General features: G+C 51.5%; 1 protein-coding gene across 3 annotated transcripts; it reads left to right on the top strand.

Annotated features, from left to right (window-relative positions):
• The first annotated feature begins 1,228 nt into the window (after positions 1-1,228).
• DISP2 (dispatched RND transporter family member 2) lies at positions 1,229-15,588 on the top strand. 3 transcript variants are annotated; one of them, XM_043471471.1, is made up of 8 exons: positions 1,229-1,394; positions 5,672-6,001; positions 6,288-6,317; positions 6,460-6,583; positions 6,838-6,953; positions 7,280-7,410; positions 7,780-7,877; positions 8,328-15,588. In XM_043471471.1, exons 1-8 carry the CDS (start codon positions 1,282-1,284, stop codon positions 11,592-11,594), a joined length of 4,209 nt encoding a protein of 1,402 aa, XP_043327406.1. In that variant the 5' UTR covers positions 1,229-1,281; the 3' UTR covers positions 11,595-15,588. The 3 variants fall into 3 exon arrangements, with proteins under 3 accessions (XP_043327406.1, XP_043327408.1, XP_043327407.1); XM_043471472.1 differs by lacking the exon at positions 1,229-1,394 and having other exon boundaries at positions 5,949-6,040; XM_043471473.1 differs by lacking the exons at positions 1,229-1,394; positions 6,460-6,583 and having other exon boundaries at positions 5,903-6,001.
• The last annotated feature ends 7,296 nt before the right edge of the window (positions 15,589-22,884 follow it).

A 22,884-nucleotide genomic window follows, 5' to 3' on the forward strand; every position in this document is an offset into this window, starting at 1 on the left:
TGAAGCCTTCCCTAGAGCCCTTTAGGATGAGTGAGGTCCTCTCTGTCTTTGCACATTGCTCCTTTCTCTGCAGCTTATATTGACCATTGCATGGGCCCAACCACACCCTACCCAGTTGGCATCAACTAATGGGACAGCTTCTATCTCTCCAACCAAATTAAGCTACTCAGGGAAGGGCCACCACTTCTACACCTCTAGACTCCCCCACCCTCATCCCCTACTGGTCTATACCTTGCATAGAGTGGTGTTTGCACACAGTTTAGGGATACCCAGAGTCCAGACACTACTGGGTTCTGACTCTTCCCAGCCCTATTCTTCAGCCAAGGCATCTCCCAAACATATAGACAGCCTGCTTGCTGTAAAACCTGTTCTACCCATTCAAATTCCACATTTGGGGGCCTCTCTACTTCCCAATTCCTAGGCTTCTCACAGGGACCCTACCTATTCTAGTGCTACCAGAGCTCTAGGAGCATGCCTCTCCACCTCCCAACACACTGCCCCTCTCTCACATCCATTCCCTAATAGGGGAGGCAGCGAGAACTCAGAAATGAGTGGCTAATGAGTACATTTCCAGGTTGAAGTGGGGTAGTTATAAGAAAAAGAGCTGGGGATTCTCTGAGTCGCTTCTCTCTCTTCCGGGTCATACTCGCACTTGAATAACAGAATCGAGGTTCCACATCTGAGGTGCACAGACCCAGGTCCAGACCAACTTGGAGAAAGACCGAACTTGAACAGGTGCCTAGCCTCACTGGGAAGGAAGTGGTAGGGGTCTGCTGAGGGAAGCTCAGAGAAATGTGGGAGTAAAAGTAGCCCAAATTTTCAACCCTTCAGCATCCTGAGCAGTAAAGTGCCGGCATGGAGCTGCCTGCTCTTCTGGGCTTGAAGAATCAGCGTTACAAGTTATGAGGCTCTCGACACGGAGCCTGGGGTCGCGTTTCCTGTTCCCTCACGGAAGACCGATCCCCCCCAGAAACGCCGGTGTGCGAGCTACAGTCAGATGGCCAGACTCCTAACAGCAGCTGTCAGACATGTCCTGGGTAGAGGGGCCCACAACACCAGCTTGGGGAGTCTTTTAAAGACAGAGAGCCCCCAGCTCCTACAGCGCCGCGGCGGGAAGCCTCCGTCCCCGCCCCCCAGTGACGCGCCCATTGGCCAAGCTCTTCCTCGGCCCCGCCCAGCGACCGGCCCGCTTGGCGTCGACGCATGCGCAGGAACCCGCCGCCGCCGCGCCGCCGCCGCCGCTTCAGCACCAGCGCCCGGACAGCGGCGCCGCCCACGGGCATGGACGGTGGTGGCGGCAGCAGCAGCAGCGATCCGGTTCCCGGCCCGGGTCCGGAAGGGGAGCAGCGGCCCGAGGGGGAGCTTTTGGCCCCAGAAGGCAGCTCCCCGGACAGGTAGGGGCGGACTGTTCCGCAGACCCAGCTCTCAGTCCTTCCCAGAACCCGCGCCCCAGATATTCCCAGTAGCCGCCATATGTCGCCCCATTCATTCCCCAGACCCTCCCAGAGCCCGTTCTGGCGCCTCCAGACTCCTGGCCCCCTGGCCACGCCCTCTCTCTGCAGAGTCGATTTTCACTCTCCCTGATACCCCCTAATATCAACCCCCTTCGCCCTCGTTGCCCCAGGGACCTGCCCCACCCACTGTTTCTACCTTACCTCTAAGACCCCGAGTTCCCCCCGCCCCTCCGGCCTCCAGAGCCCCTCCCTCTAGGCCCTGCCCCCACGTCTTCTCTGTAAGCCCCAAGCCTGCAGCAACCTCACTCCGGGTTCCAGCATGTCAATGTGCTCGAGGGTGCGTGTGTATTGTAGGTGGGCTCACCAAGGTGTATGTCCTAGGGAGAGGGCAGACACTCGGCCGCCAAACTAGGGTCTGTCTTTGTCCATCACCATCAGTCTCCAGTCTGCCGCCCTGCATGGCCAGCTGCGCACGTGTGGGCTGGAGTCCCCACGTGTGGCAGCCACCTGCACTCTTTGGATGTGATGGGTTGGCAGGCTTTGAGACTCTGGTCGCGGTCAGTACCTTCCCTGAAGGAGCACCAGGCTGGCAGGACAGAAGGAACACCTTCCTGCTGAGGGCCCAGATCTTGGTGCCTCTCCTCTCCCTTCCTCCACCATATGTGTGAGGGAACAGCCCAGCCAGGTAACAATATGGCGCAATTTCTGTGCCCTGCTTGTTCTGCCGCCCCCAGGATCCCTCACCTGACATGACGCTGCCTCTCTCTCCTGCCTGGACTGAAATACGAAGCATTCTTTGGGGGAAAAAGCAGAGGTGGACACATTATCTCCAGACTGCCCCAGTTAAATGTATATTCTGTACCGCAGAGTGAAGAGGAGATCCCAAAAGCAGAGAGAAATGTTTCCTTCCCTCTATTGTCAAACCAGCCTGGATAGATTTAGCCACCTTTCAGACTGAAAGGCACAGAACTTTCTTCAATAGGATGAGAGACAGGATTAATGTGCTCCTTGGACCAGGCGACTGCCTGGCACTATGGCCCAACCAAAGAGCCAAGGATGGCCAAGGCAGAGACAGTGATAGGGAAGGGGCCAGGAGCATCCCTAGAAGGGGCTGGAGAGTCTTTTGCTGCCTCCGATATTTTGCCCAGGATCAGCCCTATCTTGATCTACTCACTTCCCCTGCACATAGGGCTCATACTTGGACACAGGAACTATTTGCTGTCTTCTAGTAACTACCTGAGACTTCTGGCCCCTCTCTGTACCTCCCCAGAGACAAATCAGGCAAAGGGACTCATTTCAGTCCAAGAAACAAAAATCATCCCTGCTGAACTAAGCAGCACTGTGGAGAGTAAATAAAACAGCGCATGCACGTGCACACACACACATTTACTAATGTACAGACAACAGGGCAATTTGAAATGGTTCATTCTTTGCGTCTTTAAAATTACTTTTTATTTTCCTAGTGGCATGAACTACTCCCTCATCTGTCCTGATCATTCTGCCTGATCACATGGATGTTCATATAGCTATATGTTTGTGGGCTTGGGGCATGGTTAATTTGCCCCTTATAGGGCTCCCAAGTGAGGGTCTGGGGCACTATTAGCCAGGCCCTGACTTCTATGGCCATGAATCAGACCTGTGTCTTCACTTTTCATTAAACCTTCCTACCTGCCCCAGTCACTTGGCCTACAGGCCAATGTGCTCAGGCAAGCAGCCCAGGAAACTGGTCATCCCAGTCAGAGCCATGGAACTGAGAGGGTGAGAAAGAAAGCCCCCAGGGGAAGCAAGGCAGATAGTTGATCCTAGGTTCCTAGAGAGGGATAAAAGGGATTGACAGGAAGGGGCTGGCCTAGGGAGATCCCAGTAGAAGCAAACCAATGGTGGAGACTGAAATCCCCCTTGAACAGGAGCCTGCTAAGCAAGGGGGTTGCTGATGAGATTTGGTAGGCTGGTTAAGGAGGACTGAGTTCAGTTCTCAGCCACAACTCCCTGGAGTGCTGGCTTCCCTTCATGAAAAAGAAACTGACACTCCAAGTGGGGACTTGACTCCTAAGACAAGCCCAAAGCTCAGTGATGCTTTAAGATCACGGGCAGCTGAAATAGGCACCCTGGCTGCCCCACCCTCCTGAATCTGGAAAGCAGGCCCTAGTCTAAAGAGGGAGACCAAGACTAAAATGGGTCACCTTGTGCTTCCCTGGTGATCCAGTGTTTAGGACTCCACCTTTCAAGGCAGGGGTATGGGTTCAACCCCTGATCGGGGAACTAAGGTTCCACACCCCACAGGGTGCAACCAAAAATGTATACAAAATAAAATGGGTCACCTTCATGCCTTCAGGGTCCAACCCAGACCAAGCACAGTGCCCAGCATATGGCAAGTGCTCAGAAAAGAATAAAAATCCTAAAGAAATAGATATCCCCACTTATACATATGAAACCCAGGTCATTTTTCCAGCTTCCCTTTGGCCCACAGGGATGGAGGTATGAGGGATTTATCTGCCAGGACACTGGTTGCTATGTCATTAACTTTATGGGGTCATCTGAGGTCTTGCTTCAGTCAAATTCCTATTTTTCTAAATGCACAGTTAGTAAAAAAAAAAAAAAGAAGAAGAAGAAGAAGAAAAAGTAGTGGTTTAAATCATGAGACAAATTCTAATGCAGCTTTTGATAACAAACAGAAAAGTACTGGGAGTTCCCTGGTGGCCCAGTGGCTAAGGCTCCATGCCCCTGACGTAGGGGGACTGGATTCTATCCCTGGTCAGGGAACTAGATCCCACATGCTGCAGCTAAGACCCAGCACAACCAGAAACAAATAAATATTAAAAAAAAGAAAAGTAATTATAATTATGTATGTAGACAGATTCTTAAGGTGTGAGAAGTTCTCAAATGGAGACATATTATCTGAAGTGCCTAAAGAGTTCAAATTGTAAATATAAATATACTTCTTAATCTATATACTTCCTGCAGCACTGAATGTGAAGAGGCAGGAAAGCAAATGTCTTCCACATGCCAGGCTCCATGCCAGGCACCTCACGGATCTTACCTCAGTTAATTCCCATACTAACTTGAGAGGGGGACCTTATCCTCATACCCTCACTCAGCAGACAAGGATGCCAATGTTCCAAGAACTGTGTATCTTTCCCAAGACCCCAGAGCTAAAGGATGATGGGGCCAGGATCCCACCTCCACTGCTCCCCCATTTTAGTCTCAGCATGAGGGTTATCCCCTGCCCCTCGACTGTCTGACACCCAGCTTTCTGGCAGGAAGAGAAGGAGCTTGCTTTTTTTCAGTTCTTCTACTTGGTTTCTGGGCAGAACCCAGCCTCTGTGGGCAATGTCCACTTGCCATCACAGCCAGGACTCTGGCCCACGGCCCCTTCAGCAGTGCAGCAGGCAAGACTGGAAGCCAGGGTTGGCTCAGCAGACATCTGGCTGTCCCATGGGAGCTATGCAAATTCTAGCAGGCCAGGTGAGCCAGAAGGATGAAGGAAGGAGACTCACTGGTGGGCCCAGAACCCTCTGGGAATCACCCATGGCTCTTAGGCACTTGGCATCTGTCCTAGGTCTAGCAATCCTGCCACTGGGGTAGACTCCAACTCCCCCTGCACCCAAGGAGTGGGGCTGGGTCCATGCACAGAATACTGCCCCCATGAGTAATTTGGAAAGACAAATCTATTGCTGATTCCTCCCTGGCAAGTTCCTTGGGGGTCCTAACTCCCTCTCCCAACTGTGCACACCTTTGCACAGCAAACCTGTTCCCCAAGTCCCAGGGTTGGTAAAAAGGCAGTAATTGCTTATGCCAAACTTTCCCTGGCTTTTAAGGTGGGAACAAAAGTGCAGCAGGTGCTTAATCAGCGTGTGACAAGAGAATGAAGAGACGATTGCAGCAGACAGAGCTGGGCTCAAGGCCCGGCTCTTCAGGGCTCACTGAACCTCAGTTCTCAAATCTATAAAAGGAAAGTACTTCCCCTGTATGGTTTTTAAAGGCACAAATAAGATCATATGTGTTTGGGGGTGCAGGAACCAACAAGAGAATGAGACAATGAACCCCAAGAAGCAGGCTGGAGGTGTAGACCCTGAGTCCCCATCCTCGTCACCTCCTGCCAGAACCAGTAACAGAAAAACCCAAGCCCCATCCATCTCAGCTCACTGAACACTGCTGGGGCATGGTATGGACCACCACTGTCCCACTCCCATTTTCCCTGCCTCCTCCTCCCCCAGGTCCCAGAGCAAGGCTGTGGCCCCGGAGGCCAGTCCAGAGAGAAGCTGCTCCCTCCACAGCTGCCCCGTTGAGGACCCTTCCAGTTCTTCTGGACCACCACCAGCAACTTCCACCCTCCAGCCTGTGGGCCCATCCAGCCCCTTGGCCCCTGCTCACTTTACCTATCCCCGAGCACCGCAGGAGTACCGGGGGGGAAGCTCTCTGCCAGGGCTCGGGGACCGGGCAGGGCTGTGCTCCCATGGCTCCAGCCTCAGCCCTTCCCCAGCCCCCTCACAGCGTGATGGGGCCTGGAAGCCAGCATCTGTGCAGCACCATGTGGTCAGCGTCAGGTAAGGAGGAGTCCAGCAGTTGGCCAGCTGCCCTGGAAGGTAGGGCAGGGCTTCAAAGTGGGGCCAATTCCCCGGGGTCTAGACTCCTTCACTGGGAGGCAGCCCAGGTGTCTCCTGCCTCTGATGGAGGAGGCAGCCTGGAGGGAAGAGGAAGGAAGGGTTGGAACTCGGGAGTGGGGAGGCCTGCAAGGGTCGATGCCAACTTCCTCTACCCTCCACCCCTACTCCAACCTCCCACCTTACAAGAGGACTCCAGCAAGCAAGTGTCTTTTCTTCTCTCCCATAGGCAGGAACGGGCCTTCCGGATGCCAAAGAGGTAGGCCTGGGCCTTCTCTGGACCCATGGGGTGACCAGGCCCAGTTTAGCTCCACCATCCCTTCTTGGTGGCTTCTAAGCTCACCCATTCCCTGCTACCATGCCCAACACCAACTCATGTGGGATCTCTTCCTCTTTCCCAGCTATTCCCAGCTGATTGCGGAGTGCCCAGTGGCCGTGCTGCTGCTGTGTCTGGCTTTCATCCTCCTCTGCACCCTGGCTGGACTGCTGGGGGGCCAGCTACCTGATTTCTCCAAGCCCTTACTGGTGAGGGGCCACAGGGAGGGATGGGGCCCCCATGCCTGGCCACCTCAGCTCGGTCTGGGGCAGAACTTTGGAGTGGCCCTGCTGGCAGTGGACTCTCCAGTGAGAGCTCAGAAAGGGTACAGAGGTGATCCTCATGTCCAACCATACAGGCAGGCAGGCCAGGCCTCCCTGCTCCAGGGACCCAAAGGAGCAGAACTGAGAAGGAAGAACTCCCCCTCTTTCTGGTCTGATCTTCTCTGCCCTCCTCCCTACAGGGCTTTGAGCCTCGGGACACGGACATTGGGCGCAAGCTAGTGGTCTGGAGAGCACTGCAGGCCCTCACAGGCCCCAAGAAGCTGCTTTCCCTTTCCCCAGACCTTGAGCTGAACAGGTAATGGCTTCCCATCTTTCCATTTTTGGGGGAAACCGGAGATAGAACAAGGTCTCCAGAGAGGAGCCAAAGACAGGTCAGGGGACTTCCCTGGCTATCCAGCAGTTGGGACTCTGCATTTCCACTGCAGGGGACACAGGTTTGATCCCTAGTTGGGGAACTAAGATTCCACGTGCCATGTAGTGCAGTCAAAAAAGAGTTTAAAAAAAAAACAAAAAAAGGCAGGTCAGAGGGCCTTGCTGGAACCCCCTGGGCAATGGTATCTGGCCTCTTCTGAGCCCCTCACCTCTGGACAGTGCCTGATACAGATTTTTTCTCTACCTTAGCTCAAACCCCCACACCACTCTGAGCCCCGCCACACCCTGGAGCAGTGCCCAAGAGGAGTTGGTCCGGCCTCGAAGGATGGTGGAGTCCTTGGAGGACAGAGGGCAGGAGAGCTTCTTCTGTGGCCCCCCTGGTAAGCTGCAGCCTGGCCAGTTCCTGGCTTTAATGGTGGTTCTCCCTCTCCCCACCTATTAGAACTGAAGGGCCCAGGAGAACAAATCTGGGCAGACAGAAGGGGAAGGAGACTGGCCAGTCACATTCAAGGCAAGGAAATAGGGTTACAGCTGGGAGGATGAGGCAGGTCTCAGTTGCTCCAGCCAGGAAGGGTCAAGCTGGATGGGGGTGTGGCACAGGGGAGGGATGCAGGCCCAGCATCAGGCAGCCAGGCACAGGTTTGAGGATCCTGAGAATCTGAGCCTCATATGGCCTGGAGTAAGCATCTTCCCTTTGGTGGGCCCAGGATCTGGGGCCAAAGCACTAACCTCTGGGCCGTGTGTTGCAGAGAAGAGCTATGCACAGCTGGTGTTCATGTCCACCTCAGCGGGCAGCCTCTGGAATCTGCACGCCATTCATTCTATGTGTCGCATGGAACATGACCAGGTGAGCCGGCTGAGGGGGTGCCGGGGCTTGGTGGGGGTGGGGAGAGCCAGGGACACCAGGGACCTGATCATAAGGAAATACAGTTGAACCAAGTTTGCCAGGCTGGGCTAGGAAAGAGCATTCCCTGCTTAGAAAATTATTGCAACCCTGCTAAGAGGCTCCAGGTTGTGGGGGAAGAGGAAAGTGAAGAGTCAGCTGCTTCCAGAAGTGCCAAGACATAGCTGCTGGAAGACAGACCCTCAGAGCCTGGGGATTTTCAAAAGGTCCTGAGGCTCCTCCTTGAAGCAGTCAAGATGTAGCTGCTGGAACAGGGGCCTGACCAGTCAGGTCAAGATACCTCTCTGCCTCTGCCCTGCTGCCTCAAAGGAAGTGAGAGAGCCTGGGACAGTGCTTGGAAACCTGGGCCCCAGCAGTTCCCCTGAGCTCTCTCCTGCTGTGTGTGCCCTACAGATCCGCTCCCATCCCAGCTTTGGGGCTCTGTGCCAGCGTACGGCAGCCAACGAGTGCTGCCCAAGTTGGTCCCTGGGCAACTACGTGGCTGTGCTCTCCAATCGCTCCTCCTGCCTAGACATTACTCAAGCTGACACAACCCGCACGCTGGCCCTGCTGCGGGCCTGTGCCCTCTACTATCACCGTGGTGCCCTGGTGCCCTCCTGTCTGGGACCCGGAAAGGACAAGCCCCCACGCTGTACCCAGGTTCCCACCAAGTGCTCCCAGAGCAGTGCTGTCTACCAACTCCTGCACTTCCTGCTGGACAGGGACTTTCTGAGTCCCCAAACTGCTGACTACCAGGTGCCCTCCCTCAAGTACAGCCTGCTCTTCCTGCCCACCCTGAAGGGTGCCTCCATGATGGGCATCTACCTGGACCGCCTCGCTATGCCCTGGGGGCTCTCCGACAACTACACATCCGTCACCGGCATGGATCTGGGCCTCAAGCAGGAACTGCTGAGACACTACCTGGCCCAGGACACGGTGTACCCCTTGCTGGCCCTGGCTGCCATTTTCCTCAGCATCGCTCTCTACCTGCGCTCGCTCTTCCTCACGCTCATGGTGCTGCTGGGGGTGCTGGGCTCCCTGCTGGTTGCCTTTTTTCTCTACCGAGTGGCCTTCCGGATGGCCTACTTCCCCTTCGTCAATCTGGCAGCCCTCGTCCTGCTGAGCAGCGTCTGCGCGAACCACACCCTCATCTTCTTCGACCTCTGGCGCCTCAGCAAGAGCCAGCTGCCGTCCGGGGGGCTGGCGCAGCGCGTGGGCCGCACCATGCACCACTTCGGCTACCTGCTGCTGGTCTCGGGCCTCACCACGGGCGCGGCCTTCTACGCCAGCTACCTGAGCCGCCTCCCGGCCGTGCGCTGTTTCGCGCTCTATATGGGAACGGCTGTGCTGGCGCACCTGGCGCTCACGCTGGCCTGGCTGCCTTCCTCCGCGGTGCTCCACGAGCGTTACCTGGCGCGCGGCTGTGCGTCCCAGGCGCGTGGCCCGTGGGCCGGCAGCGCGCCCCGGCGACTGGCACTGGCCCTCCACCGACGGCTCCGCGGCCTCCGGAGGGCGGCCTCCAGCACCTCGCGCCTGCTCTTCCAGCGCCTCCTGCCCTGCGGCGTCATCAAGTTCCGTTACATCTGGATCTGCTGGTTCGCCGCGCTGGCGGCTGGGGGCGCCTACATCGCCGGTGTCAGCCCCCGCCTGCGGCTGCCCACGCTGCCGCCGCCCCGCGGCCAGGTCTTCCGGCCCAGCCACCCCTTCGAGCGCTTCGACGCCGAGTACCGTCAGCAGTTTCTGTTTGAGCGGCTGCCTCAGGGCGAGGGCGGCCACATGCCCGTGGTCTTGGTGTGGGGCATCCTGCCCGTGGACACGGGCGACCCCCTGGACCCTCGCAGCAACAGCTCGCTGGTGAGCGACCCTGCCTTCTCAGCCAGCGGTCCTGAGGCCCAGCGCTGGCTGCTGGCCCTCTGCCGCGGAGCTCGGAATCAAAGCTTCTTCGGGGCCCAGCCGGAGGGCTGGCCCACATTGTGCTTCGTGGAGGCTCTCCAGCGCTGGATGGAGAGCCCCGGCTGTGCCCGCCTGGGGCCGGGCCTCTGCTGTGGCCACTCGGGCTTCCCCTGGGCCCCGCAGCTTTTCCTGCACTGCCTCAAGATGATGGCTCTGGAGCAAGGCCCCGAGAGCCCCCGGGACCTGGGAGCCCGCTTCAATACCCAGGGCGGCTTGGCTGCCCTGGTCCTGCAGTTCCAGACCAACTTCCCCTACAGTCCAGACTACAGCCAGGCTCACCACTTCTACACTGAGGTCAACCACTGGCTGGCCGCAGAGCTGGGCAGGGCACCCCCTGGCCTGCGCAGGGGTTGGTTCACCAGCCGTCTGGAGCTGTACAGCCTGCAGCACAGCCTGAGCACCGAGCCTGCAGTGGTGCTGGGCCTGGCGCTGGCGCTGGCCTTTGCCACACTGCTGCTGGGCACCTGGAATGTTCCCCTTAGCCTGTTCTCAGTGGCGGCAGTGGCAGGCACTGTGCTGCTCACCGTGGGGCTCCTGGTTCTGCTCGAGTGGCAGCTCAACACTGCCGAGGCCCTCTTTCTCTCTGCCTCGGTGGGCCTGTCCGTGGACTTCACTGTCAACTACTGCATCTCCTATCACCTGTGCCCGCACCCTGACCGCCTGAGTCGCGTGGCCTTCTCGCTGCGCCAGAGCAGCTGCGCCACGGCGGTGGGGGCCGCGGCCCTGTTTGCAGCCGGCGTCCTCATGCTCCCGGCCACGGTGCTGCTCTATCGCAAGCTGGGCATCGTCCTCATGATGGTGAAGTGCGTCAGCTGCGGCTTCGCCAGCTTCTTCTTCCAATCTCTCTGCTGCTTCTTCGGACCAGAGAAGAACTGTGGGCAGATCCTCTGGCCTTGTGCACACCTGCCGTGGGATGCCGGCACTGGGGAGCCTGGTGGGGAGAAGGCAGGTCGCCCACGACCAGGGCCGGTGGGAGGGGTGCCCGGGTCCTGCTCAGAGCAGTACGAGCTACAGCCCCTGGCACGACGCCGGAGTCCCAGCTTTGACACCAGTACAGCCACCAGCAAGCTGTCTCACCGGCCCTCCGTGCTCTCTGAAGATCTACAGCTGCACGATGGCCCCTACTGCTCCCGGCCCCCGCCAGGCCCTGCATCCCCAAGGGAGCTGTTCCTGGACCACCAGGCAGTTTTCAGCCAGTGCCCGGCCCTGCAGACTTCCTCTCCCTACAAGCAAGCTGGACCCAGCCCCAAAACCCAGGCCAGGCAGGGCTCCCCAGGGAAGAAGGCTGAGCTGGTGCAGGCCTCATTAGAAGCCCCAGCCCACCCTCCCAGGCCCAAGCCCCAGGTCGTGGAGCCCCCTGATTGCCTCTGCTCTTCAGCCAGCACCCTGGAGGGGCTCAGCGTCTCTGATGAAACCTGCTTAAGCACCTCTGAGCCCAGTGCCCGCGTTCCAGATTCTGTGGGTGCCTCCCCAGAGGACCTGGATGAGACCGAGCAGACAGTACCTGAACGGGGCCAGCTCAATGAGAAGCGGGACACGCTATGGCTGGCGCTCAAGGAGACTGTTTACGACCCATCTCTGCCTGCCTCACACCAGAGCAGCTCGTCCTGGAAGGGCCGTGGGGGGCCGGGGGATGGCAGCCCTGTGGTGCTGCCCAACAGCCAGCCAGATCTGCCAGATGTTTGGGTCCGCAGGCCCAGCACCCACACTTCAGGCTATAGTAGCTGAGGGAGGCCCAGGGAGGCCCACCCGGGGCACAGAGCCTGTTGGGGATGTAATGGCCGGAGCAGCACCAGGCTAGAGCCTGATAGTGTTTCCCCACATCAGCGTGGGGAGGTCTCGCCCTCCAGCTGTGGATTTTAAACCCTGCCAAATGTTCTGGCCCTGGTCTGGGCTGCTGCTTACTCCTCACACCTGGAGGATTCGGAATGGGGAGTGGTCTTTGGAGTGAAATGCCAAGCTCTCCTTTTGACCTGCGAAGGGCTCATCTGCTCCCACAGTGCCAGCCAGGACCCACCCTCTGGAAGGGTGAAGGTCATGTGGGCAGCTCCATGTATCAGGGGAAGCTGGCTTGGCCCCCATGCCAAGGGGCATGAAGTTCAGTGGGACTAAGGGACCCAGTCCTTGGGATCCTATGGGCCCCTTCATCAACCAAGAGCCCTGGGAAACCTCTGCAGCCTCCTGGGCCTCTCACCTTTCAGAGGCTTTTTTATCAGGACACTTCCTTTTCTTTGGGGGGGGCCTCCTGGAGTCATAATTGGTCTGGGGTCTCTGTCCTGAATGGCCTGCCCACCTCACATTACCCAGTCTGTTAAGAAATTTGTCCCAGTCAAGTAGAGATGGCTTCTGGGAGAAAAGTAGGTGGTGGAGAGATGGTGAGTCTCAGAGCATCCCTGAATTGCTAATGGTCCCTCATGGGAAGCTGCTCTGGCATGGAAGCGTCCTCTCCCCTGTTAACACTAGTAAGAATCGTTTATATCCTGCGTATTTTGGTTTGCGGAACACTTCCATACCCATTGTGTCCTGGGAATCTCATCACTTCTGTGTGAGGTAGCCTGTAGTTGGTTAGGTCCTTTTGCCCCCAGGTTACAGATAAAGACATTGAAACTAAGGTTACTGTTTTCACAAAGTCCTATAATGAGTGGGTGGCAGAACAGTTTTCCTAACTGACTCCACCAAAGCTCCCACTCTCCTCCTGTTTACCTGCCCCAGGGACGTTGACCTACAGCTATCTTGATCTTTGCTCTGGGCACCTTTAAACAACCTGTCTTCACAGGTGCCTCTGAGTACCGCTTTAGGCCTCTGTCTCCAGAAGAAGCTACACTCTGAGCAAGCCTGGAATTCCTCCCCACAGCCACTGGACTTCCTTCCAGCTCCAGCTGAGATGCCTACCATCCATGAGGCACCTAAGCTGATCTGGTTCCCAAGTTCAGGGTCAGGAGAAGGCCTTGTCCGTGGCCTCAGTGTGCAGAGAGCCCCTGCCAGGAGAGGCACTGAGGGCCATCGAGGCTGAGCAGAGTCCAGTTAAGGCAGTCCAGGCCTGCCCTCTTTGGGGGTATGGCAGTCTGAAGCTGTTTTGCAGGTCAGGGTTCTGGTTCCCAAAGGACAAGTTTCTCTAGGGGCACTCAGCAGACAAAAGGCTGACTCCCCTTCCCCAAAGCAAAGGGTCTCTCTGGAAGGTTTTATCTCACATGAGAGCTCATGACACATGGAGCATCAACAAATTTACTGAGCACCACTCCACCTATGGCACTATAAGAAGACAGAGGCATGGAGGGAAAATCAGACATCTGCCCTCAAGGAACTCATCCTCTAGCTGGGGAAACAGCCCTCCCCACCACCCCGTACATGCAGGCATCAGTGGGTCACTAATGGCACCATATAGCACGTGCTGAGGGCCATATGCCTGTCACCATGAGCATTGCTGGAGCTCAAGCACCCAAGCCTGGTAACCAGGACAGAATCCTGAGCTGGGCTTCAGTATCTCAGCCTGGAAGTGACCTTAACAATAATTTGTTTCAGCAGTTCTCAAGCTTTGGAGCCTCAGGACCCTTCGTTGCAAAGAATCCTTGTGTGGAAACACCGCATGTAAAGCTGAGAAAAAGCAACTACACTGGTGGGTGCTGGGGATGGGGAAGTCCAAAACCAGATCAGCCTCCTTTTCTACTGTGCCTCTCAGGGGACCCTGGGGAACCCTGAAAGCTCTTGGTGGCTCTGAAGAATGTGGCTTGAAAACCACTGATCCAGGTCATTTTACAGATGAGCATCACAGAGGGGAAGGATTTTTCTGGAGCCAAAGAGACAACTGGCGGCAAATTAGAGGGTTTGGGCTTTATATGGGATATGGCCATATCAATGAGATATGGGAGTTGTGGAAGTGACAGAAGACCATGGGCAGGAATGACAGGTTACATTGGCTTCTTTGCAAGATAAAGATACCCATCTGACTCCTGGTGTCAGGAAGAAAAGACAGTGACTAGGACTAACATGGACCATCTCCCTGGAGTTCTGAGGGACCTCTCTCTCTTCATGTCAGAGAGGAATTCAGCCTCTCTGGCCTAGGACTGCTCATCAGCCTCTGAGTCCTGGCTTCCCTGCACTATAGACCGTCTCCTGTTATCACACAGCCATGTCGGGAGAGCTCTGGTCATCTGGGATCATCACCCAGAGGGAGGACAAGGTGAGCCCTTCCTCCTGAACACGAGCAGAAGTGTGGCCTTGACTCCGTCATTGTAGTTGCCTCTCGGTGACTCACTGCAGCTCTTCTGCCCTGTGATGTGGGAGGACTGCAGGGCCCTGGACTGAAAGAACCTGCTCCCCCACACCCTCTTTTGTGTCTTATAGGGGGAAACATTGGTGTCTGGGGCTGAAGCTTGGCCTGAACACAACCACTGACATGTTTGAGAGAGTATGAAGGGATGGATGGGGTGGGCATCAGGGATCTGAGCACAACGAAGAGCCCTCCTCGGGGACTTCTGGGTGCCCTTCTCACAGGCCAGGGCCGCATAACCCTTCAGGAAGGCAGATGAGCTGGAGCAGCCAAAGTATCGACTGGATTTGTTCTTTACACCAGCGGGCCCAAATGACTGGAAGAACTCAGTGTAATCCCAGTCAGTGACTCGAACTTGGAGTGGCTCGAACCAACAGCAAACATCACAGCAGTGGGTAATCCCACCTGCATCTCTAGCTCCAACTTTGGTGTTTGTTTGTTTGTTTTTTGTTTTTTTGGCAGGGCCTTAGTTCCCCGACAAGGGATCAAAGCCGTGTTCCCTGTAGGGGAAGTGCAGAGTCTTAACCACTGGACTCCCAGGAAAGTCCCCCTTGCCCCAGCTTTGGAAATCAAGGTTTGAAGTATTTTCAGCAGATTTACTATCATCATTATGGTGGTTACAAAGAGTGTATGGCCCTGGACACACATGGAGAGAAGCTTAGAAGCATGCTGTGAGGCTCTGGAAAATTCAAGAAATGGCTTCTTAACACTGAGACACTGCATTAACACTAATTTGGGACCTGCAGTCATTTCTCCTATTTGTGCCACAGATCCTTGAACTCATACCCAGAGCATGAGAATGTGTTATTGTATGTTTTAAAAATGTAACTTGGTATAGTTTGTTACTATGGGAAAACCCATCCTTCCATGGCTGTGGCACTTTGGTGACAATGTCAGAGACTGAGTTGACTGGTAGAATCTTAGATTTTACAGGCACGGGGCTACCCTATACCATGATATTTAAGCAGTATCTCAGCTTGAGCCTGATTCTGAAAGAGACATCTCAGGAGAGATTTATAAGCCAAATGCCCTCAGCCCGCTCCAACTCATCCCTCTCCTTCCAGTCCATGACAAGGCAGGTGAGGGGATCAGGAGAGAAGATACATTGGAGAGTTCCTGATCTTTTCTTTCCTGGTGGCCTTATCTTGGCCTTTGATAATACATGTGGGCAATTATGAGCTCTCTGGCAGCCATGACATGCATCAAGATCTGCTTGGGAATGGGAAAAAACAGACATTCCTTACCCTTTCTACCCTCACCCTTGTTCACAGGGGTGACAGTAGCTCAAGGTGGTGTAGAGGTATTTATGCTTAGGAGAAGAAGTTGTCACTCAGTTCACTGGGAAGGTGAGAAACAAAAGAAAGCCACCGCGTGCTATGTAAATGGTGGGCTGTCGCAAGCCACCTTGTTCTGAAGAGCCCTGGAAGGACCTTGATAAACTTATCATGATCATCAGGCCTCTGTGTGGTTATTCATGTTATACCTCAACATAAGGGGAAGATCAACAGTTTACCAAATTCACAAACAACAAATAAGAGCTTCAAGATCACTAAAGAGAATCCCTCAGCTGGGCAGAATGATGTGGATTTGGATTCATGACCACAGCCTCGCCTGCAACCTCAGCTCTGCCTAGCCTGCTTCCATTCTAGTTACTAGTTTCAGCTCTTTGCAGCAGTCATTTCATACTTTCTCCACTTGCTTCCAACATCAGATGCCCTTCATCTCTCTGCACACCTACTTTCAGTAGTCAAAAAACTCATTATTCATAATGAAAGCTGGAGGCATCAGATAGAATTTTCCTCACCTTCAAGGCACCAAGTCCCCAGCTTACCTACCCTGCTCCTACTGGCTTCTCTCCTCATCCCTTCTGTTACAAAGAAGGAAGCAGTTAATGTCCCCACCAATGGTTTATAGCAGGTGGATATAGATAGCTAGGAAGTAAATTTCAAGAGCTTCCTTCATAAGTTCCCTCTTCTCATATTGATCAGCCTAAGAAGGAGTCTTTGGCCAGCAATCTCTCCTTCCCAGCCTCCATTTTCCCAGGTGACCCTTCGTTCATTCTGACTCCTACTACCCTGGCACCATTTTCTGCACTATAAATAAATAAATATATAATAAATAAAAGGACTACTTGAGAATGTTCTGCTTGAGGAAGTCTTTGAGAGAGCAAAGCCAAGAACATATAAACATTATCATCACTGCATTCCATATGGTTACATAGCTTAAATATATGTATATATATATACATATACATATATATATATACATATATATATATATATAATGGGGCTTCCCTGATGCTCAGCAGGTAAAGAATCTGCAGGAGTTACAGGAGATATGGGTTTGATCCCTGGGTCAGGAAGATCCCCTGGAGGAGGGCATGGAAACCCACTCCAGTATTCTTGCTGGGAAAATCCCATGGACAGAGGAGCCTGGTGGACTATGGTCCATGGGGTCACAAAGAGTCTGAAGCAACTGAGCACATATTTTAAATACCCACATTGAACTTGTAGAGATGAAAACTAAAATGTCTGTGATTTAAAAAAAAAAATCCCTGGATGGAATCAACACTTTAGATGTTTTAGACAAAAAGGATCAGTGGACTTGAAGACATAGCAACAGAAATTAAATAAAATGAAACATCAAGGGAAAAAATAAGTTTAGAAATAAATACAGAGCATATACAACAGGCAGAAAATGTGTCCTTTATAATTATTCAAAATTATGAAATAATTTAGGCAATAACCAAAAATGAAGAGGGTACATTTTAAAAATTAGTATTTTGTGAGGGAATATGAACCAAGGAATCTGAAGATGCTGCTGTAGGTACCATCCATCTCCTTTGCCCCTTTCTCTCTGCCTTTGCTCCTTTGATCATCCCATCTTCCTTCTGAAACATCCTTTTCTTTCAGCTGGCTCATTCCCATAAGCACGTGTATCCACTACTATCTACATCTTTGAGAAAGTTCTTCCTTGACCACCACAACCCACCTCCAGTTACTGCCCAATTGCTCTACTCCGTTCACAAACTCTCTTTGACATCTGCCATCTCTGCCTCCTCATATCTTCTTCAGTCTGCTCCAGTGTAGCTTCCACTCCAGCCTCTCCACCAGAATTCCTCTTCCTAATACAATGACTTTTGTGTGTGTGTATGAGAAAACATATGCATGAGTTTATTTATTACAGGATTTTGTACTCACCAATGACTTCTTCGTTGCTAAATTAAATGGATCCATTTAAATTCTCATCTTGCTTGCCCTTTCATTTATTTTTGTAATAGTTATTTTTATTTGACTGCACTAGGTCTTTTGTAGCATGTGGGATCTTTTTAGTTGAGGCACATGAATTCTTAGTTGCAGCATGTAGGATATCTAGTTCCCCAACCAGGGATGGAACCCAGGGCCTCTGCACTGGGAGCTTGGAGTCTTAGCCACTGGACCACCTGGGAAGTCTCGAGTTATTTTCAATAGTTTATCACTTGGTTCTTCAACAGTTTACCACTTCCTCCTTCCTAGCTTCTAGGACCCCACTGTTTCTTTGTTTTCCTCTCACCTCTCTGGCACCTCTTTATCAGATTTCTTGGCTTGGCACCTTTTTATCATTGCAACTTCTGAGTACTGGCATCAATGTCCTAGGTCCTAAGGCTCTCTGTACATTTCTTCCCTTGGTAATCTCATCCAATATTGCAGTTTTAAACACATGTGTGTGTGTGTGTTAGTCGCTCAGTCGTGTCCAGCTCTTTGCGATCCCATGAACTATAGCTTGCCAGGATCCTCTGTCCATGGAATTCTCCAGGCAAGAACACTGGATTTGGTAGCCATTCCCTTCTCCAGGGAATCTTCCCAACCCAGGGATTATTGAACCAGGTCTCCTGCATTGCAGACAGATTCTTTAATGTCTGAGTCACCAGGGAAGGCTTAAATACATATATATGTATGTATATATGTATGCACATATGTGTGTGTATATATATATGCCCATAACCAATCCAGGCTCTCCTCTGGGCTCAAAGGTATATTTTTCAACTGCCTACTTGACAGCTCCACTTGGATGTCTCAAAGGCATTTCAGGTTTGTCATGTTCAAAACTGAACTCTCAATCTCTCTGCAACACAAAATAATGACTCTGATAGCTTACAGTGAATGATGTCAGATTCATGATCTCTGAAGAAGTTTTAGTTTTGGGACCAGGAACCAGGCTTGATCACTCAGAGCTTTTGTGTGGCAGAAGTTCTATGTTGACATAGACATCAGAAGGGGAACAGAGAGTGCCCCACTCCTAGTCTTATCAAGGCCTTCATATACTTTTACCAGACGCACTCCTACAACATACATCTTAAATTAACAAGATTAGAACTAACAATAGAAAAGTCTCACCAGACCCACTCTCACAACATACACTTAAGATAAAATAAAAAGATTATCAGAATGTTCTTGTTAGGAAGGAGAAACATCCCCTCCAGCAAGATACATTGTGTTTCATAATCATTCAGTTCAGTTCATTTCAGTCGCTCAGTCGTGTCCGACCCTTTGCAACCCCATGGACTGCAGCACACCAAGCCTCCCTGTCCATCACCAACTCCCAGAGTTTACTCAGACTCATGTCCATTGGGTCAGTGATGTCATCCAACCATCTCATCCTCTGCCATCCCCTTCTTCTCCCATCTTCAATTTTTGACAGCATCGGGTCTTTTCAAATGAGTCAGCTCTTCGCATCAGGTGGGCAAAGGATTGGAGTTTCAGCTTCAACATCAGTCCTTCCAGTGAATATTCAGGAATGAGTTCCTTTAGGACGGACTGGTTGGATCTCCTTGCAGTCCAAGAGACTCTCAAGAGTCTTCTCCAACACCACAGTTCAAAAGCATCAATTCTTCAGCACTCAGCTTTCTTTAGAGTCCAACTCTCACATCCATACATGACTACTGGAAAAACCATAGCCTTGGCTAGATGGACCTTTGTTGGCAAAGTAACATCTCTGCTTTTTAATATGTTGTCTAGGTTGGTTATAACTTTTCTCCCAAGGAGTAAGCATCTTTTATTTCTTGGCTGCAGTCACCATCTGTAGTGATTTTGGAGCCCAAAAAGTAAAGTCTGCCACTGTTTCCACTGTTTCTCCATCTATTTGCCATGAAGTGATGGGACCGGATGCCATGATCTTTGTTTACTGAATGCTGAGTTTTAAGCCAACTTTTTCACTCTCCTCTTCACTTTCATCAAGAGGCTCTTTAGTTCTTCTTCACTTTCTGCCATAAGGGTGGTGTCATCTGCATATCTGAGGTTATTGATATTTCTCCCAGCAATCTTGATTCCAGCTTGTGCTTCATCCAGCCCAGTGTTTCTCATGATGTCCTCTGCATATAAGTTAAATAAGCAGGGTGACAACATACAGCCTTGACGTACTCCTTTTCCAATTTGGAACCAGTCTGTTGTTCCATGTCCAGTTATAACTGTTGCTTCCTGACCTGCATACAGATTTCTCAGCAGGCAGGTCAAGTGATCTGATATTGCCATCTCTGTCAGAATTTTCCACAGTTTTTTATATTCCACACAGTCAAAGGCTTTGGCATAGTCAATAAAGCAGAAATAGATGTTTTTCTGGAACTCTCTTGCTTTTTCGATAATCCAGCAGATGTTGGCAATTTGATCTCTGGTTCCTCTGCCTTTTCTAAATCATAATCATTAGTACAGAGCTTAAGGAGAAACATAACTTTGAACAAGATGAGTTGTTTTATTATTTAATCACTGAAGTGAAAGTGAAAGTCACTTAGTTCTGTCCAACTCTTTGCGACCCCACAGACTATACAGTCCATGGAATTCTCCAGGTCAGAATAGTGAAATAGGTAGCCTTTCCCTTCTTTGACTTCCCTGGTGGCTCAGACCATAAAGCATCTGCCTACAACATGGGAGACCCGGGTTCAATCCCTGGATCAGGAAGATCTCCTGAAGAAGGAAATGGCAACCCACTCCAGTATTCTTGCCTGGAAAATCCCACAGACAGAGGAGCCTGGTAGGCTACAGTCCATGGGATCGCAAAGAGTTGGACACGACTGAGCGACTTCACTTTCACTTTCCCTTGTTCAGGGGATCTTCCCAACCCAGGGATCAAACTATCAACTGAAAAAAGATGTACAACTTGAGAGTTGCAAGTTAAGTTTTACTTGGGGCAAAATGAGGACTGCAGCCCAGGAAGCAGCATCTCAGATAGCTCTGAGAGACTGCTCCAAAGTGGCAGAGGGGGAAGGTCAATATATAAGGTTTTGGTGAAGGGGGAGCTCAATACCATGAAGCACTCATTTTTACAAATGGTTTTTTGTTATTCATGAGGATCTGATGTCACCATGAAGGGATTTAGTGCATTTCTAGATATGAGGAGATTGAGGATTGAGATGCAAGGATTGAGGTAATAAAATCTGTTCCTAAAAATATCCAACTATCTAAAGACCTGTCCCAGCAGATTCCCTGGAGCACAGCGTGCCTCACTCCACCCTGAATTCCCTCAGGGGTTGTTGAAGGTCAACAGCTATAGCAGCATGGCTTCAATCTCTGTAGGGGCAGATGGCAAATGCCTTCGTTGTTCAGTCATTGGCAATGCTCTTGGTAAGTGCCAATTTGTAGTTGACAGAACCCAGGTCTCCAACATTGCAGGCGGATTCCTTACCAGCTGAGCCACAAGGGAAATCCAAGAATACTGGAGTGGCTAGCCTATTCCTTCTCCAGTGGATCTTCCTGACCCAGGAATCAAACCGGGGTCTCTTTCATTGCAGGCAAATTCTTTACCAACTGATTCATCAGGGAAGCTAATAACCATTAGCTTTAATGATAAGTTAATAATCATTAGCTCTGGGCTTAAAGAAAGTTAGTCTTAAATATTGTTGTCATAACAACTCAGAGTTTAAGAAAAAATGTTTTATGTGACTAAGACAAAGCAATGTAGGGGAAAAACAGTTTGTCCCTTTCTCCTCCTGGAGAGCCCTGGACCCCTTTCTCCTCCTTGAGGGCCCCAGACCCCTTCTTCCTCGAGGACCTTAGACTCTTTATCAACCTACCTAAGAATTAACTCTCTCAGCTCTACACACAAGATTATTCAAGCCTGGCAGTCATCCTTAAGATCTCTCTACCCCTCAGCCCTCCTTCTCCCACATGCAATCTAGCACTGAGTCCTGAGATTCTGCCTCCAAAAATGGTCTTAAATATGTCTGCCTCTCTCCATCCAAGCCACCATAATCTCTCACTGGAATGATTAGAGTAGCCTCCCAACTGTCTCTCCAATTCCTCTCTTGTTCCCCTTCAACCCATTGTCCATGGAGTAACCAGAGGAAACTGTTTAAAAATATAAATGTAAATATGGCGGTGGCTAAAAGAAAAGGAAGGGAAAAGCCCGCGAAAATAGAACAAAGGAAGGTCAAAGGAAGGTCCGAGGACCTGAGTGAGGACCTCAGGTAGAACAAACAGCACTCCTGGCCGGCCCAATTTACATAGGGCAGGTGGGGGGAGGGAAAAACATATAAAAAGAGGAGCCAAAGGGCTCACTCTCTCGCGCTCTCTCTCTCCCCGCCCCTCCCTCCCTCCCCCCCGCCATGCCCTCACGCCTGGAGGGTGGATTCTCCTGCTATTTTCTAAATAAAATAGAGTTGTAACACTGATTTGTCTAAGAGCTGTAACACGGTCTGTTAGAGACCTGAGAGCTATAACACGGTCTGTCCAAGACCCGAGAGCTGTGACGTGCAGAGGGCTTTACTGTCCTTCACTTCAAATCTTTGTTGTGACGAGACAGAACCGAGGAGCATACACTAGCCTGACAGGACTCTGGGCTCCTACTGCCAGCAGCTCAGGTTTGACCCTTACTTGGGGAACTAAGATCTCACAAGCCACACAGTGTGCCAAAAATATTTATATATTGAATGACACTCTCCTGCTCTAATATTTCAATGACTTCTAATTAGTCTTAAGAAATGCTCTACTTTTGGCCTACAAAGACTTTGATTTCCATTTGATTTCCTATCTCTCCAGCTTTATCCCCAAGAAAAATAAAATGTAAAAAGGCAAAATGGTTTTCTGAGGAGGACTTACAAATATCTGAGAAAAGAAGAGAAGTTAAAGGCAAAGGAGAAAAGGAAAGATATTCCCATTTGAATGCAGAGTTCCAAAGAATAGCAAAGAGAGATAAGAAAGCCTTCCTCAATGATCAGTGCAAAGAAATAGAGGAAAACAATAGAATGGGAAAGACTAGAGATCTCTTCAAGAAAATTAGAGATACAAACGGAAAATTTCATGCAAAGATGGGTTCAATAAAGGACAGAAATGGTATGGACCTAACAGAAGCAGAAGATATTAAGAAGAGGTGGCAAGAATACACAGAAGAACTATACAAAAAAGATCTTCATGACCCAGATAACCGCAATGGTGTGATCACTCACCTAGAGCCAGACATCCTGGAATTCGAAGTCAAGTGGACCTTAGGAAGGACTATGAACAAAGCTAGTAGAGGTGATGGAATTCCAGTTAAGCTATTTCAAATCCTAAAAGATGATGTTGTGAAAGTGCTGCACTCAACATGCCAGCAAATTTGGAAAATTCAGCAGTGGCCACAGGACTGGAAAAGTTCAGTTTTCACTCCAATTCCAAAGAAAGTCAATGCCAAAGAATGCTCAAACTACCGCACAATTGCACTCATCTCACACGCTAGTAAAGTAATGCTCAAAATTCTCCAAGCCAGGCTTCAACAGTACAGGAACCGAGAACTTCCAGA

Source organism: Cervus canadensis, chromosome 6 (assembly GCF_019320065.1).
Source record: "Cervus canadensis isolate Bull #8, Minnesota chromosome 6, ASM1932006v1, whole genome shotgun sequence".
In the NCBI taxonomy this organism is placed as follows: domain Eukaryota; kingdom Metazoa; phylum Chordata; class Mammalia; order Artiodactyla; family Cervidae; genus Cervus; species Cervus canadensis.

Excerpts from the sequence above, each read along its gene's own strand:
- DISP2 (XM_043471471.1), top strand. The coding sequence starts at position 1,282 with ATGGACGGTGGTGGCGGCAGCAGCAGCAGCGATCCGGTTCCCGGCCCG. Across the intron at positions 1,395-5,671 it reads GAAGGCAGCTCCCCGGACAG|GTCCCAGAGCAAGGCTGTGG; the intron begins GTAGGGGCGGAC and ends CTCCTCCCCCAG. Across the intron at positions 6,002-6,287 it reads CACCATGTGGTCAGCGTCAG|GCAGGAACGGGCCTTCCGGA; the intron begins GTAAGGAGGAGT and ends TCTCTCCCATAG.